General features: G+C 42.8%; 1 protein-coding gene across 2 annotated transcripts in view; it reads left to right on the forward strand.

Annotated features, from left to right (window-relative positions):
- The window catches only part of LOC124616025 (pre-mRNA-splicing factor syf1 homolog), a 132451-nt gene that overhangs the window by 64404 nt on the left and 49194 nt on the right, over nt 1–18853 (forward strand). For both annotated transcript variants that reach the window (XM_047144244.1, XM_047144243.1), the window contains 2 exons: nt 1622–1769; nt 18085–18236. In XM_047144244.1, coding sequence (XP_047000200.1) covers nt 1622–1769; nt 18085–18236 — 300 coding nt within the window. The remainder of the gene's footprint in view (nt 1–1621; nt 1770–18084; nt 18237–18853) is intronic.

An 18853-nucleotide genomic window follows, 5' to 3' on the forward strand; every position in this document is an offset into this window, starting at 1 on the left:
GACCCAAGCAAACACACCTTGCAGCCATTCACCCTGGTGGGTCTTCATTTGCAAGTTATTGATGAAAAATTTTGGAATTTCATGTGATGCTGTATAACTGTTAAAATTAAAACAATTCACAGACTGACTGCATAGCATAATGGTTGAGGTACTGACATCACATGCAGAAGGTTCTCAGTTCAAATCTTGTCAGGTGCTCTTAGATTTTTTATTTTTAAATCTTTATCAAAATGACTTTGATCATTATTTTTATTCAGTTAATTGGTTTAAATGTAACATTTTTCTATTCATTTGTCACATCATGTTAGTCATTGTATGAAATACATCATTGCTCTCATTTCTCTTCCTATCAGTCTTTTTCCTCTTGGAATCCCTGTTCATGTAATTTTGATTATTGTTATGTATATACTTTGATTTAATTGCTTCATTTTGTCATCTGACATTTTAATCCATGTTATTGCAGACATCATTTCTACTTCTCATTTCACATGAATTTCATTTTACTTACTATCCCTGTTTCATTTAAATTATCATCCATATTATTTTGCCCATAGTGCAGTAAGAATGTACGTTTTAAATGTTTGTATGACAGTTATCATCCAAAAAGATGTACATCTTGTAATGAACAATACATTCTTGAGACCATTGCACAGTCAGTATAAATAGATTATTTAATCTTTGGTTTTTTAGTTACAGATTGGCACTTACAAATGTTTAAACATTATGATAGACAAATAAAAAGTAATTAGATTTACATGCACAAATATTCAAAGTGAAAAAAGAATGGTAGGAAGAGAAAATAAGAGCAATTGAAGAAGATAAAACATTGAGTAAACTGATGTGAGAAAGGAATGCAAATAAAAAAATTCCTTTAAGACAATTAACTGAATAAAAATAATGATCAAAGTCATTTTGATAAAGATTTAAAATTTAAAAAAATTGACTGTACCAGGCAAGATTTGAACCAACAATCTTTTGCATGTAACGTCAGTACCTTAACCATTACGCTAAGCAACCAATCTGTAAATTGTTACCAGTATTAAAGCTATATAGTATCACATGAATTTCCAAAATTTTTTCATTGTTAATCACAAATGAGGACCTACCAGTGTGAATGGGTTGCAGGGTGTGATTTCTTGGATCTTAACCTACATCAGTGTATAGATTGTTTCAAAAAGTTGATCCCACCACTAGGAACATCTGCTTGTGAGCATGGTTGCACAGTTGTAAGACATTGGATTCATATTGGAGAAAGTGTCAGTTCAAATCCTCATCCAACCGTCCAGATTTAGATTTTCTGTGATTTCCCTAAATCACATAATGCAAAAGTGGTGATCCCTTTGAAAAGGGCATGTCTTTTTTTTTTTTTTTACTGCATGCTCTTTCTCTAATGGCTTTGTAATTGACAGTATGTTAATCCTAATTTTCCCTCCTTTGTTGGGAAAAAGTACAAACACAATACTCGCTTGAATTGTTTTACAAATTTTAGTGACCAGTGATTAAAAGTTATGTGTTTGGCTGTCTGTAATTTTGAAGTTATAAATGTTTGTGGTGTTTAATTTTAGACATTGTTCATTATCTTCGGATTAAGATGTGTAAGACAAATTTTGCATAATTGCAGGCCCGTGACATTTATGAAGAAGCCATTCAAACTGTAACAACTGTAAGGGATTTCACACAAGTATTTGATGCATATGCACAGTTCGAGGAATTGAGTCTTAGTAAGAGAATGGAAGAGGCAGCTAGTAATCTAAATCCTACAGAAGAAGGTAAGCTTGCCACAGTAGAAGTGTTATTTTTACGTCTCATTGGAGAGTGATGCACTACTGTCACCTGGCAGCACCTATTACTCAGACTTGTTAAAATTCAGAACATTCTGAGATCTTGTTGTAGTAATATTCTGCATTTACACATGAACTTTGTGTTACCAAATAAAAGTTCTTGAAACATAAGTTTCTAGCAGTACAAGAAACAATATAACAAACAACAAACTTTTAAATCACCTGGGACCTATGTACTGGAAAGTGTCAACATTCTGCATTTGGTGATGATTTAATCTGCACATGAGTTCAGGCTGAAATGCACAGAGGAGCTCAACTCCTGTGAAGTACACACGTAAGAAAGGCTGTGGTACAGTTTCATGCATTTAAGGAGTTAAATTGTGGGATACGAAGCCTGCTTCACAGTGTCTAGAGCTGAACTGCCTATTACATTAAATTTATTATCAAACAACAATATGAAGAGGATAGAGTGCTACTCACCACATAGAGGAGGTGTTGAGTCTCAGACAGACACAATGAAAAGACTGCTAAACTTTTAGCTTTCAGACTTAAAAGTCTTGCTTCTTGGCAGCCAGAGTAAATGGTCATGTATATGTGTGTGTGTGTGTGTGTGTGTGTGTGTGTGTGTGTTTTGTCTAATTCAGAGGAAAATCTTTTTGGCTGAAAGCTTACTTGTTTAGCGGTCTTTTTGTAGTGCCTATTTGCAACTCAACATTTACACAATGTGGTGAGTATCAATGTATCCTTTTATAATATTGTTGTTATTCCAGCCTGGACTTTCCATTGGTTGAGTTCGCCAAACAGTAACTTTCTCACATAAACAGTTACCAGTTCTGATGTCATCACACTTTTTGTTAGGCCTTCCTGTGTGAATCACATGGATTATCACAAAATATATTTAGCAAGTCAGAGAACATATATACAGCCCTAGTAAATCGAATCTACAAGATGAGGGAGTGAAACTAATAAGTTGCCACTCACCATATAGCAAAGATGCTGAATCACAGATTGGCACAACAAAAAGCCTGTCACAAATAAAGCTTTCAGCCCGTAAGGCATTCGTCAAAAATAGACAACAGCCACACACACACACACACACACACACACACACACACACACACACACATATACATGTTCACGCAAACGCAACTCACACACACGACTGCAGTCTCAGGCAATTGAGCTGACACAGCGAGCAGCAGCACCAGTGCATGATGGACTGGCGACTGGGCGGGGTAAGGAGGAGGCTGGGGTGGGGAGGGGGAGGGATAATAGAGTAAGGGTGATGGACAGTGCAGTGCTACTGCGGAGCACACAGGGATATGGTGGAGGGAGGGTAGGACAGCTATGTGCAGTGGGAGGTTAAATGGAGGGCAGGGGAGGGCAGGAGAGCGATGGGGAGGTAGCGGAAAACGAGAGAAGTAAGAGACTGGGTGCAATGGTGCAATGAGGACTGTGTAGTGCTGGAATGGGAACAGGGGAGGGGCTGGACGGGTGAGGACAATGACTAACAAAGGTACTTTCGTACTCTTCTATTCTTTCCCCTCCATGCCCCAGCCTCCTTCTTACCCCCACCCAGTCACCACTCCCATCATGCACTTGTATCCCTCCCCCTCCCTACCCCAGCATCCTTCTTACCCCCACCCAGTTGCCACTCCCATCATGCAATGGTGCTGCTGCTCGCAGTGTGGCCTCAGTTGCGTGAGACTGCAGTCATTTGTGTGATTTGGTTTCTCTCTCTCTCTCTCTCTCTCTCTCTCTCTCTCTCTCTGTATGTGTGTGTGTGTGTGTGTGTGTGTGTGTGAACTATTTTTGATGAAGGCCTTACTGGTCAAAAGCTTTATCTGTGACAGTCTTTGTGTTGTGCCTCAGCATCCCCACTATATGGTGAGTGACAACTTTCCTTTTCATAATATTGTTGCATTCCATCCTGGATTTTCCATTGTCAGATGAGGGAGTGAGAAAGACAGAAACAGAAACATAGATATGATGAAGATCAACCGAGATGAAGGAGAAAGAAAACAGTGGGGAAGAGGAACAAAACCAAAGCAACGGAAATAAAACCATAGAAACAGCAATTTATATCAATGGAGGAGGAAGAAATGTTGTGATATAAAACATTTATTTGTGTAACAAATTCAAAAAACAATACTGTTAGCTCCACAGTGAAATGTGCTGAGTCTAGGCACTGCTAGGTTGGAGTAAAAATAATAAACACAAGGCAATCAAAACTAGATATGTCTCTAGTCCCTGTCCATTCACTGAGTGTTGAATAATATCTGATTTGAATCATGTCATTAAATATTACTCAAATTACTTTAATCAGCACCTTCTTAAAACTGAAATCCATCTGGCCCCTCTGACTATGAACTGCACCTCATTGGTCTCAGGTCTGTAGTTCGGTATGCTCATATCTCCTGTGCAAGGGGGCAAACTCTCTTGGTTAGCTCACTGCTTGATACGGAAGTTGATACAGCAATCCTCCACCCTATGTTTGAAACTTGGTGGTTGGTTCTTTGGGAATAAAGTGGGTGAAAGCATCTCATCTACTTATGGCATCAGCTACATGCATGCTGAAGTGAGTCAGAGACCTTCTGGCATGGTAACCACAGCAGTGGGCATGACTGAAGCTGCTGGTCTGGTACAGACTGTTACACCAGGACTCCTCTCAACTCCCATGACTACAGCTGGTGTTAGTGACTTTTATGAACACATTCCTGGGTTGTTAGAAGGTACACCTGTCACCCCCTCTCATGTACATGTACATCCATACTCCGCAAGCCACCTGACGGAGTGTGGTGGAGGGTACCTTAGGTACCTCTATCGGTTCTCCCTTCTATTCCAGTCTCGTATTGTTCGTGGAAAGAAGGATTGTCGGTATGCTTCTGTGTGGGCTCTAATCTCTCTGATTTTATCCTCATGGTCTCTTCGCGAGATATACGTAGGAGGGAGCAATATACTGCTTGACTCTTCGGTGAAGGTATGTTCTCGAAACTTTAACAAAAGCCTGTACCGAGCTACTGAGCGTCTCTCCTGCAGAGTCTTCCACTGGAGTTTATCTATCATGTCCGTAACGTTTTCGCGATTACTAAATGATCCTGTAACGAAGCACGCTGCTCTCCGTTGGATCTTCTCTATCTCTTCTATCAACCCTATCTGGTACGGATCCCACACTGCCGAACAGTATTCAAGCAGTGGGCGAACAAGCGTATTGTAACCTACTTCCATTGTTTTCGGATTGTGTTTCCTTAGGATTCTTCCAATGAATCTCAGTCTGGCATCTGGTTTACCAATGATCAACTTTATATGATCATTCCATTTTAAATCACTCCTAATGCGTACTTCCAGATAATTTATGGAATTAACTGCTTCCAGTTGCTGACCTGCTATTTTGTAGCTAAATGATAAGGGCTCTATCTTTCTATGTATTCGCAGCACATTACACTTGTCTACATTGAGATTCAATTGCCATTCCCTGCACCATGCGTCAATTCGCTGCAGATCCTCCTGCATTTCAGTACAATTTTCCATTGTTACAACCTCTTGATACACCACAGCATCATCTGCAAAAAGCCTCAGTGAACTTCCGATGTCATCCACAAGGTCATTTATGTATATTGTGAATAGCAACAGTCCTATGACACTCCCCTGGGGCACACCTGAAATCACTCTTACTCCGGAAGACTTCTCTCCATTGAGAATGACATGCTGCGTTCTGTTATCTAGGAACTCTTCAATCCAATCACACAATTGATCTGATAGTCCATATGCTCTTACCTTGTTCATTAAACGACTGTGGGGAACTGTATCGAACGCCTTGCGGAAGTCAAGAAACACGGCATCTACCTGGGAACCTGTGTGTGTGGCCCTCTGAGTCTCGTGGACGAATAGAGCGAGCTGGGTTTCACACGACCGTCTTTTTCGAAAACCATGCTGATTCCTACAGAGTAGATTTCTAGTCTGCAGAAAAGTCATTATACTCGAACATAATACGTGTTCCAAAATTCTACAACTGATCGACGTTAGAGATATAGGTCTATAGTTCTGCACATCTGTTCAATGTCCCTTCTTGAAAACGGGGATGACCTGTGCCCTTTACCAATCCTTTGGAACGCTATGCTCTTCTAGAGACCTACGGTACACCACTGCAAGAAGGGGGGCAAGTTCCTTTGCGTACTCTGTGTAAAATCGAACTGGTATCCCATCAGGTCCAGCGGCCTTTTCTCTTTTGAGCGATTTTAATGGTTTCTCTATCCCTCTGTCGTCTGTTTTGATATCTACCATTTTGTCATCTGTGCGACAATCTAGAGAAGGAACTACAGTGCAGTCTTCGTCTGTGAAACAGTTTTGGAAAAAGACATTTAGTATTTTGGCCTTAAGTCTGTCTTCCTCTGTTTCCATACCATTTTAGTCACAGAGTGTCTGGACATTTTGTTTTGATCCACCTGCCGCTTTGACGTAAGACCAAAATTTCTTAGGATTTTCTGCCAAGTCAGTACATAGAACTTTACTTTCGAATTCATTGAACGCCTCTCGCATAGCCCTCCTCACACTACATTTCGCTTCGCGTAAGTCTGCAAGGCTTTGGCTATGCTTATGTTTGCTGTGAAGTTCCCTTTGCTTCCGCAGCAGTTTTCTAACTCGGTTGTTGTACCACAGTGGCTCTTTTCCATCTCTTACGATTTTGCTTGGCACATACTCATCTAACGCGTATTGTACGATGGTTTTGAACTTTGTCCACTGATCCTCAACACTATCTGTACTTGAGCCATCAGGTACTCTGTAATCTGCCTTTTGTCACTTTTGCTAAACAGAAAAATCTTCCTACCTTTTTTAATATTTATATTTACGGCTAAAATCATCGATGCAGTAACCGCTTTATGATAGCTGATTCCCTGTTCTGCATTAACTGTTTCAAATAGTTCGGGTCTGTTTGTCACCAGAAGGTCTAATATGTTATCGCCACGAGTCGGTTCTCTGTTTAACTGCTAAAGGTAGTTTTCAGATAATGCACTTAAAAAACTTTCACTGGATTCTTTGTCCCTGCCACCCATTATGAACGTTTGAGTCTCCCAGTCTATATCCGATAAATTAAAATCTCCACCCAGAACTATAACATGGTGGGGAAATCTACTCGAAATATTTTCCAAATTATTATTTCCAGCCACAACAGCTGCTGAGCCAGGAGGCCTATAGAGACATCCAATTACCGTGTCTGAGCCTGCTTTAACCGTTACCTTCACCCAAATTATTTCACATTTCGAATCTCCCTCAATTTCCTTCGATACTATTGCACTTCTTATCGCTATAAACATGCCTCCCCCTTCATTGTCAAGTCTGTCTCTGCGGTATACATTCCAATCTGAGTTTAGAATTTCATTAGTGTTTACGTCTGGTTTCAGCCATCTTTCTGTCCCTAGTACTATATGGGCATTGCGACCGTTTATTAATGAGAGCAGTTCTGGGACCTTTCTATAGATGCTCCTGCAGTTTACTATGAGCACATTAATATTGTTGTTCCCTGTTGCATTTTGCCTACTCCTACCTTGCCGCGTCTCAGGAGGCGTCTTGTCGGGCCTAGAGAGGGAATTCTCTAACTTAAAAAACCCACATGTGCATTCCACACGTACTCCGCTACCCTTGTAGCCGCTTCCGGCTGACCTATTCAGGGGGACCCTACATTTCTCCACCCGATAGTGGAGGTCGAGAAATTTGCACCCCAGATCTCCGCAGAATCGTCTGAGCCTCTGGTTTAAGCCTTCTACTCGGCTCCAAACCAGAGGACCGCGATCGGTTCTGGGAACGATACTACAAATAGTTAGCTCAGATTCCACTCCGCCTGTACGAACTGAGGATGACCTCTGAACCCAGACGACAGAAGTCATTGGTGCCGACATGAGCAACAATTTGCAGTCGGGTGCACCCAGTGCTCTCTATCGCTGCCGTCAGGGCCTCCTCCACATCTTGGATGAGACCCCCCGGCAAGCAGACAGAGTGAACACTGGCCTTCTTCCCCGACCTTTCCGCTATTTCCCTAAGGGGCTCCATCACCTGCGTAACATTGGAGCTCCCAATAACTAATAAACCCCTCCTCCCGTGTGCCTGCTCGGACCCTGCTGAAGGAGCGGCCGCATGTCCACTCACAGGCAGAGCAGGCGATGCCACACGGCCAGCCTCCACATTGACCCTCCGCCTCGTGCGCCGCGAACACTGCTGAACCCGCCACTTCCCTTGGGGAGTGGGTGGCCCAACCGTGCCCGGTACCCGCAAAGATGTCTCGACAGCAGGGACAGTGGGTGAAGCATGTAACACTTGGGGTGTACCATGCGACGCACCAGACTCCCCACTGCCGCTACACTCTGAGGCAGCAGCCTGAATACGGCTGACCATGGCCATCAACACGTTCAGCAGTTCGCAAACAGTGGCCAGCTCCTCCTGCGTCCGTACACAGCAGTCACACATCCTATCCATCCTAAGAAATCAATTTATTGTAGAGAGTTAATCAACTTTTAACTAGACTGCTAATTCACTAAAGGCGGCTGTTTGTTGACTAAACTGCGGTTGCTAGACACTTCTTGTAGAAAACAATGAAAATAGCGCTACCTGTCTCTGGACTGTATTGAAAACAAACACTAGCACTACTGGCACTATGGCTGACTAAAGGGACTCTCTCTGACTGTATTCAAAACAAACATGAAATCTATGGAACACCATTACTAGCACTCGACAATTAAAGCTTCCTAAAAGCAAAAACACGCGGAAGAAGAAGTGACAAGTAAGAAAAATACAGTTAATACTTAAATTAACGTAGCTCGCTGCACAGCAGACATGAAGCAGACGGCAGTTACGACCATGTTACAATCCAACCTCTCTGTTGTCCAGAAGTCCATGCCCAGATGCAGATGGTGAATTGGTTGTGATATCACTGGTGTTCGCACATTGGTGGCTTCAGGGACCTGAGCAGTGTCCTTGTTTGGACATCTGGATACTTTTGGCCAAGCTGCAGCCAGCAATGAGTGTTAATTGTCTCTTGCTTAGAAACAGAGTTAGTACAGAATCAGGTTAATGGACACAATAGTCCCGTTCATTTGGGCCTAAAAGTCTAAACTATTGTGTTGGATTTACTGTTTGGCTAAGGGTGAGACATATTTGTTAATAGATGCTGAATGTCTTGGTGTTCAGAAAATCAGGCAAATTTCAATGACATAAATGAACAGTCATTTTCATCACAGTTCTTCAGTAGCATCAACTTGCACCAACATAGAAATTGGGCCTGTGCTATAATGGATGACATCTTGTACATGTATAGAAATTCACTTTGACAGCCCACATTGCATTCATGGAGGTTCCGACCAAGTGAATTTACAATTGTTTTGACAGTTCCATTCGGCGAGGTCAGGAAGTGAGCTGCTTGCTGAGATGCACACTGCTAGCTGGAGCACATCAGGTGTGCAACATCATTATGAGCCAGTTGCCAGTAAACATGCCAGTATGCCATCACCGTTATTCATGTATCTCCCCACTAATCACTATGGAACGATGGAAACACTATGGGGCATACATTTGGAGGCACATATAAGTGTATCACATCATTCTAAGAACTTATTAGGAGACTGGCCATGCAAGACAATTGGTGTAGATTGCTGTTCGAAGATTACACTGCTTGGAAATGGTGTTAATTGTATCAGGTGATATGGTCCAATTAAAGCAACAAAAGGGGTGAAGACTGCATGCTGAGCGAATGCGGCTTTTCTCACCACATGAAAAATATGTTGTCCATAGCTGGAAACAATAATATGAAGAGTGTTTGCAGAAAACCTCTGGTACAGAAAGGTTAACGTTTTGATGGTATTTTCTGTAAAGTATCCCTTTGGTCAAAATCTACCAAGGAGAAAGATGAAGAAGTGTAGCTGTATCGAGCCTGATGTATTGATACTTGCTGAGTCAGTTGTGTAGGGAGGACCTCAATTTACACTGCTGGTTGGCTGGCCCGTGAGACATAGGCACTGAGTTAACTGATTGCTTAGTTTCCTTAAATCTTCTATCAAAGCGGAAACTGCCATTAATAGCTTCAAGCTGACATTCCACCTTGGAAACTGTTGTATCCAGGAAGTGCGTAACAACAAAGACTGGAAGCATGTGTAGAAAAACAATTTTAATCTCTCAGTTGAAGTTCAAACATGATCCGAAACGCTGTCCACCATGCTGCGGTCATTGATGATACTGCATTACTTCCAACCCAAAATGCTGCACCATGGTGGTGTAGTGTTCATAGACGATGGCAACGAGGGGAAGGTCTGGGTGGAGGCAGGGTGATGCAGGCAGGCCAGGTGTGGATTCTGCAAGCCAACTCTCCAGGGAACTCTGAGGAAGCCCTGCAAGCGGCATTTGCCAGTTGCCGATCCAACTGAGGGGGCTTCCGCTGTGACAGAGGGTAGTCCAGGTCCATAGGCGTCTCTGGAGACAAGCATGAGGATGAAGGCTGCAGTGAAGGAGGCAGGGGATTTGAAGGCAGGGCTGGTGACTGGACTGGCTGTGGTACCACTGGCAGCAATGGCAGGAGTGGAGCCCAAAATGGAGATGGTGCATACCCCCAAAGCGGTGATGGGGACAACGATGGACCCAACTCTGAAGACCTGCAGGGAGTGCCGGGTCAGTGGGATGACATTCTTTTTTGGGAACCGCTAGGAGATATGGTGCCTGCTCTGTAATGAAGAAGTCAGGAGTAGTGTGGGGCAAGCTGATTTTGATGCCTGTGCTGATGGTGCCCCGTTCCATCCTCAATGACATATGTAGTGCTACCTACAGAGTGGATGACAATCCCAGATGCCCGTGAATGACCCCTGTGAAAAACCCGAAAGTACACCTTGTCATTGGTCCTGAATTTAGGGAGGGGGAGGGGGGTCATGGGAGCGTGGAGGGTGAATGAGATGCGGTGCAATTTGGTGGGGTCTGCAGTGGAGAAGTTCAGCAGGAGACTTATCTTCTTGACGCTTGGTATGTTTTTAGGAGAGGAACAGGAGCAGAGCAGTTTCCTTGGAGTGAGACGGCCGTACTTTTGGGCCGAGAATGTTTGCACGAACCTTTCTGCTTCCTTATTGGACTGTGGTGAAAATGGTGCTGAGTGGATGTGAGTGATGCCGTTAGCCTTGCAAAAGGATGCAAATTCAGTGGAGGTGAATTGTGAGCTGTTATCCAATACAAGGGGGTAGGCAACCCTTCTTGGCAGAAAATAGTCACCAAGGCCCGGATTGTGCTGCCTGACGTGGTGGAACTCAGAGGGGCAACAAAAGGAAATTTGGAAAAGACATCCACTATGTTAAGCCACCATGAACCCCCAAATGGTCCAGCAAAAATTTATGTGAATTCATTGCCAGGGGCCAGTCGAAAAACTGATCAAGAGGAGCAGTCAAGTTCTCAGCACAATTCCTGCAACTCATGATCATGCGTTCAATGTCTTTGTCCTTACCAAACTATGTACAGTGCTTCCTGGTCAACTGCTTTGTACAGATGATACCCTAGTGACCCTTGTGAAGCAAGCTCAACATGTGCTGCTATAGAAATGCCGTGATTAGCACATTGATCTGCTCATTTGGTGTGTGTAAAAGGACAACCCCCTGTTGGACAGAAAATGCATCATGCTGGGAAAATGAACAGTAGGAATGGCCACCTCAGTCTCCGGCCAGCCAGACTGGATAAACCGGCAGAGGAGCCAGAGAGTAGCATCTTGTCCCGTGGCTGCGGCCAGTTGACGGTTGTCAATTGAGAACAAAGCCACTGTGCTTTCCTCAATGTGGTCAAGGTGAAAACACGCTTCCTCCGAAGAATCACATTCCGTATTTGGATGTAGGGGAGATGGGACACGGTATCCTCATTGACGTTGTTGGCAGTGGGGCGATAGAGAATGTCGTAATTATAGTTCGCCAGGATAAGTGCCCAACTTTGAAGTTTTTTTCACCATCCAGATGGGTACAGGCGCTGTGGAACAAACTTGTAAGGGGCTTGTGATCTGTCAGCAGACAATTTCTGTCCATAACACTGATGAAATTTGGAAATGCAGTAGATGATTGCCAAGGCCACCTCCTCCACCAGCTGACTGTAGTTGACTTGAGTTATGTTAAGCAGTTTTGATGCAAACACAATTGGGCAGTCCATTGTGCTGGCTTTGTGGGAGAGCACTGCCCATATGCCGTAAGTAAGAGGAGGCATCCACCGCAAGCACCACTGGTTTACCTGGATCAAAGTGAACAAGAACCCTGTCGCTAAGCAAAACTGTTTTTAAAGTGTGGAAAGCGTTCTCCTGCTCAAAAGACCAGATGAAAGAAAAATTTTTCCACCAGAGGGCATGCAAGGCTGCTGTGATCCGAGTGGCATTATGTATGCAGTGGAAATGATATGAGATCTTGTCGAAAACAGCCTTAAGCTCAGAGAGATTTGTCAGGAAGGGAGCTCCTGAATAGCCTCCATGAGTTTGTCAGAAGGTCAAACAAACACCCTCTGAGGCAATGATGTGACTGATATATTTGATTTGAGTACAGAAAAACTCTCATTTCTCCCAATTGCACCTGAAACCAGGATAAGGAAGGGCCTAGAATAGGCACTCCAGGTTCCTAAGATGCTCCTCTGGAGTCCTGCTGGTAATGACAATGTCATCCACATAATTGGCGCAAGAGGGTACTTTCGATGTCAGTTATTTCAGAAATCGTTGGAAGATGGTGAGGGCAGAAGCACTGCCGAAAGGGAGACACTGGTATTGGAGCAGGCCGATGTGAATGGTGACAATGAGGAAAGACGTTTTCTCATTGTTGCAATTAAGCATTCCAGAGATCGATCTTGGAAAAGAACATGCCCCCTTGTAATTTGTCCATTCACTGCTTGGGGCAAGGAAGAGGGTAGGACTCTATGACACACTGCATTAACAGTGGATTTAAAATCAGCACACAGGTGAAGGCGGCTGTTGGGTTTCGTGACAGTGATGAGGGAGGATGCCCATTGACTAGCAGAAATGTGTGGAAGAACACCCAGGTCCTGCATACGATGCAATTCCGCTGCAACAGTGTCCAGAATAGCTTGAGGAACTTCCCGAGCTTTGGTGAACCTTAGCTGGACCGCATCCTTCGAGGAAATGTGAGTGAAAAAACATTTAGCCCCACCCAGAGAGTCCTCAAAAAGCTGGTGGAATTTGTCACAGAGCTTCGTGATGCTGTCATAAGAGTTAATTATCTCCACATTATCTGAGATCTGAAGACCAAAAATGTCAAAGGCATTAAGGCCAAAAATTTTAGGACTGTCATAGGGGTGGAGCACCATGACTGGAACTGTCTTAGTGGTAGAACAGTATGGCATTAGCAAAGAACAGGTGCCCAGGATGGTGATGCAATCTCATGTATGCATGAAGGCCTGTGTTGGAGCATCAAGCCATGGAGAACCGAGCTTCTTGAACGTGCCTCTATTAATCAAAGTCACCTAACCTCAGTATCCAGCTGTAATTGTACAACCTGGTTCCGGATGCGCAACTGAATACACAGCTTATTTGGTTCCCGTATAAACAAGGAGGGCTGCTGGGGAGGACTGACAAGTGGAGCCAACCCTCATGCAGTGGAAACACTATACCAGATTTCAACTGAGGCGTCTCGTCAGAAACTGACTAGTACAGGAGCACAGTATCATTGCAGTCAACCAGATTAACATCCATTGCCTCCGAGCAGAAAGTGGACAGAGGGACAGACTGGCTGTACAATTTTTTGCAGCAAACTTCTTGAATGTGGCCAACCTTCTTGCAAAACAAACATTTGACTCAGCAAAAATGACAGCATCCCTATCATGAAAAATATAACACTGAGGGCAGGATTGCTACTTGCCAGTGGGGTGGAGCTGTTGCAGACATGATGTGGGTTGTCTACAGTAACCGGTAGACTCAGACGACCTGTGTGGAGGGGACTGATGAGTGTCAAGGGGGGCAACCATAAAGTGGGCAGGGGGTGGGGGGGGAGACATCTCCAACTCAGTGGTGTTAAGTGTTAAATAATTCTTGTGCCTCATTTATAGGAACGACATCCTCAAGGGAAGGATATGAGAGCTTGAAAACCTCCGCATGATGCCGGAATTGGTAACATTTTGAACAATAGTGACCCGCAAAGTAGCGTCAGCATGTGACTTACTACAAGGTCAGACAAATTTGCATGTGCGGGTCATACCACATAACTCAGTTACCCATGACTGAGAAGGTTGGCATTTTGTGTGAAAAAACTTATAATGAGCAGCAGCAAGCAACACCTGAGAGTCAAAATACTTATCAAGAGCGTGATCGATGTCAGAGAAAGGAACTGATTCCGGCTGAGTAAGGAGAAACAGCTTAATGCAGATGTGCAAAATGTCAACTCCAACCCAAGAAAAGAAATAAGAGCACTGAACATCCTGTGAAATGTAGGCCACAAAGTGTTGAAACAGCTGTCGTTTCTATTCATCCCATTCTTCCATGGCATCGTCAAACTTGCAGAAAGGCGAGGCCAATCAGTGTTGGCTACTGCTGTTGTCACCCTGGATGAGGTGCTGATGCAAGGCTTGTTGCAGTAACTGCCAGTCATCCAACAGCAGTGTCAACTTCACCATCTGCTGAGAGTATTGCATTGATTGATACTTGAAAAGCTCTTTGAGTGACACAGGTTCCTCAGTTTGGGGAGCTGACATGGCGAGAAGGAGAGAAGAAACAAGGAAGACAAATGCAAAGGAACAAATGGATGTCCCCAATGCCGTTTGCACAAAACAAGAGAAGAAAAGAAATGCGCGTTGACCCCTTCATCGGAGGTTATGAGACACCTGACCAGAAGCAAGGTAGAAACCAACAAAACCAAAACCGAAATCGAAACGAACAACCAGTCTCTATCACCACTAATTTGTTGGATCCAGAAATCGCAGAACAATGAAGACTGGAGGTATGAGTGGAAAAACAAGTTTAATCTCTCAATTGAACTTCACACACAGTGTGAATACAAACACAGTCAGATGAAATTACACACTGAGTCCCTATCACAATCATACAGCACTGTCACTTCAAGTGTGTGTAGTAAGTCTGCAATTACAAGGAGTGAGTCCAAACGTTTTGCAAGACTACAGCCTGTCTTTGTACTACTGTCCGTGGCAGGGAGTGCAATGTTAACTAGTCTGTACATGCAGGAGTACTCCGGCCACTGGTGATCCTGCGGTGGCATGGCATGTCTTGATTAGCTCATAGTCTGTAGATTGCTGTTTTGCGTTTGTACACTGGCTGACATTGCCGGGGTTACTGCAGAAGCGGTTTACGGGTGATCACGCCTGTGCTGTTAAGTGGCGGTGATGCTACCGCCTATGGGCCATGAGATGAATGCCGTCTGATTTCTGGCTGCGAAATGCTGTATGCCATGGTGCAGTCATTGGTGATTCTGCAGAAACAATGGCAGAATATTTCTGTATGAGCAACAAATTTTGCAGCTCATTTGAAAGCCTGTGGACTGTTTTGATGAGTGAAAGAGTTGGCACAGCATTGTTCACAGTGCATATTACTTAGCACAAAGTGAAAATTTCGACCCAAATCTTTTCAATCAGCAATCTTCTCTGTATAATACTGATAGAGACCTTTTTGACAGGTATCAGTCTAACAGCCTTGCATTAAATGTGTTTTGTAGCTGTAATACTCTGAAAACACCTCACAAATCTGAGTAAATGGTAATTTTCCAGTAAATGGCCCAGACAGGGAACTGACCAAGAGGAAAAAAAGCAAATGCTGATTAACAGGATCAAGTACCTTTAATGATGGAAGGTGATTTTTTGCTCACTATAAATAAGTATTTCATTCATCCATGCCTTCAGTAAACAATGAAAAAATTGGGTATGCCAGTGCTATCAAATGGTTCTGCAAAATATCCAAATGCTGCTACTGAAGTGTGATCTTGTGTACTGCTACAGCTGTTGCTACTTTTCCAGCACCTTTACCAGCAAGCATCCATGTTACATGTTTATGGTTGATTGAAATCTCATTGCCAAAGTTGTAGTGCAAAACAGTCACTACTTATTTCACCAGCAAAAACAGAGGTTAATTCAATGAAATGAGCAATCATAATGCAGTTATAAGTAGCTCAGAGTACGAATACTAAATAAAAATCGACCAAAATCAGATACTGTTCTAGTTAGTGGCTGCTCACTGAATCTGTTGTGTACAGTCTGGCCTGAATTACTTCTTCAAGCTTTACTCAAATCATTGCTGAGCAGCTGTCGAGTTTCTGTGTGTCACCTTGTGTTAACTTGCCGACCAGCATCACTGCCTACAGACTGCACCAAGGCCTCTGGTCCAAGAGTTTGTCCATTCCTTGCCTTTTGTGGAACATGACAAACTCTCCTGCAGGACTATCTGCTCAATTTGTGTATCAACAGGAAGTATGACAAATAAATAAATATAAAGGAAGATGACAGATATTGGAGGACAGAAAATGAAAGGCACCTGCTGTGAAGGAATGGGATGGGTATTGCATAAAAAAGTAGATTCACATATCAGTTGTCATAAGATGAAACCATATTAGTAATGGAAACTGAAGAACATGTTGTAGAACAGCTTTCCATTTACAGAATTGTGAGTTGCTGCTGTTGGTAAGAAAAAGTCCAAATCTCATGTAAGCATTTGTTGTTTTACTTTAGAGTGTGTTTTTAACTGAACCGGTTGACCCTAACAAATTAAATATGGTACAGTATTATTCTCACTGGAATGCAGGAAAGAATTTCAAATATAAGACTACATTTCTCTAGATGATGGGTAAAATTTGCTAGTGTTGGAAGAAGACTATTCAAAGTTGCCCTCCGTCATAAGTTTTGTTCAATGTTATCTGCACAGAACCCGTAACAGCCTGCCGCATTACTGTAATAACCCACCAGTTACTACACCTCCTACATACAGCGGACATAAGTCGGGACACTACAGCCAAAGTAGTGCACACCTGCATTTGAACAGCACACCTGTAACTAGATTCCACACAAAATACTTTGGCTGGTAGATGCTCAATCAGCAAATCAGCAGGGCACGCATGGAGAGAGTGGATGTGGTGGGGGTTTTGAGCAAGGGCTGCAGGGGAAATGCTGAGCACTGGGGGGAGGGGGGGGGGGGGTGCCATTCTAAAGTGAAGCTCACATTTTTTGTCAATATTAAGTGGAACCCCTTCACACCCACACTTTGCATGGTGACCATTCTGAAAGATCTGTCATCTCTGCTTTGGTTAGCATGTTAAAATAATTCTGCTGAAAATGCAACAATTTATTTTTCCTTGGCTTGTTAACCATTTGTAACTTTCAGAGAAGCACCGTGAGTTTCGAATTTTGTGTAAAAACTATACATTTTATGTATTTGTTGCAAACTACATTACAAAACACAATGTAATTATTTTATTAGTGCAGTTCCATGCTACTGCAGGCTGGTATCGCCACTACCACCATCACTGCACCACCACCAGTGTAGTAGTAAGATAAGCTGTTGTTGGCCCCTGGATTCCATGAGACAGCTGTCTCTGAATTATATTGGAAGAGGTTGTTATAAGATTTCATTATTATGATTTTGAAGACCTATTAGCTATTTGTCTCTCTCTTGTCTTAAAACGAAATAATAATTAATAAGTTGTTGTTATAGTCTTCAGTCCAAAAACTAGTTTGACAGTAGCTGTCCACATTTTCTATGCTGTGCAAACCTCTTCATCTCTGTGTAAATACTGCAATATACATCCATTTGAACCTGATTACGTATTGAAGCCTTTGTCACCTTTTACAATTTTTACCCACCAACTTCCCTCCACCACCAAATTCATGATTCCTTGATGCCTCAGCCAATCCCTTCTTTCAGTGAAGTTATGCCATAAATATTTTCTGTTTGATTCAGTACCTCTTCATTAATAATTCTATCTACCCACAGCTGTTTTTATTGGAAATGTTTGATAAAGTTAGGTGGGATCGACAGTGACAATTAGGATGTAGAGTTGATGGAGAACAGTTGCTGATTTCAGATGATCCAGTAAATTGTTAGAGTTGTGCAGATGCAAAGGAAAGTTTTTGCCAGTTATGTGCCTAATGTACTGTCTGAGCCTTTCCCAAAGCAATATCTGCTTAATAGTTATTGGGTATAACATTAGTTGCCATTTTACTCCTGATAACTATTCAAGCAATTAAATACCTATTTGTAAACAGTCAATTCACACTTGGTATATATTCAGTGCATAAAAGCAGTTATATTGTTTGTAAAATAAGTCATGGAACTGATGATTTAATAGTTGTTCTATGTATATTTCAGATGACATTGATCTCGATTTACGTCTCGCTCGATTTGAACATCTTATGGAGCGGCGATTACTGCTTCTGAATTCAGTGTTACTCAGACAGAATCCACACAATGTTCATGAATGGCACAAGAGAGTGAAACTCTATGAGGGTAAACCACATGAGGTATAAAATATTTATTCTTCTATACTTTGTTAGCAAGAGTAAATCTTAAAAAGCAAAGAATTCATGATTAATCTCCTCCAGTAGTTAATCTTCACTTTTGCAGATGTCACACTTATAGTCAGTATCAATCCTAAGTGTCCAATCAGAATTTAGAATTTGTTCATGACATACTAGTCTTATAATTTCCGAAGATGTAAGACAAGCTTAACGTACTCTTTGAAGCAAGAGAGAAGAGCCTCACTCTAGAAATACAGGGTGATTCAAAAAGAATACCACAACTTTAGGAATTTAAAACTCTGCAACGACAAAAGGCAGAGCTAAGCACTATCTGTCGGCGAATTAAGGGAGCTATAAAGTATCATTTAGTTGTACATTTGTTTGCTCGAGGCGCTGTTGACTAGGCGTCAGCGTCAGTTGATGCTAAGATGGCGACCGCTCAACAGAAAGCTTTTTGTGTTATTGAGTACGGCAGAAGTGAATCGACGACAGTTGTTCAGCGTGCATTTCGAACGAAGTGTGGTGTTAAACCTCCTGATAGGTGGTGTATTAAACATTGGTATAAACAGTTTACAGAGAATGGGTGTGTGTGCAAAGGGAAAAGTTCTGGATGGCCGAGA

This window comes from Schistocerca americana, chromosome 5 (assembly GCF_021461395.2).
Source record: "Schistocerca americana isolate TAMUIC-IGC-003095 chromosome 5, iqSchAmer2.1, whole genome shotgun sequence".
Lineage (NCBI taxonomy): Eukaryota > Metazoa > Arthropoda > Insecta > Orthoptera > Acrididae > Schistocerca > Schistocerca americana.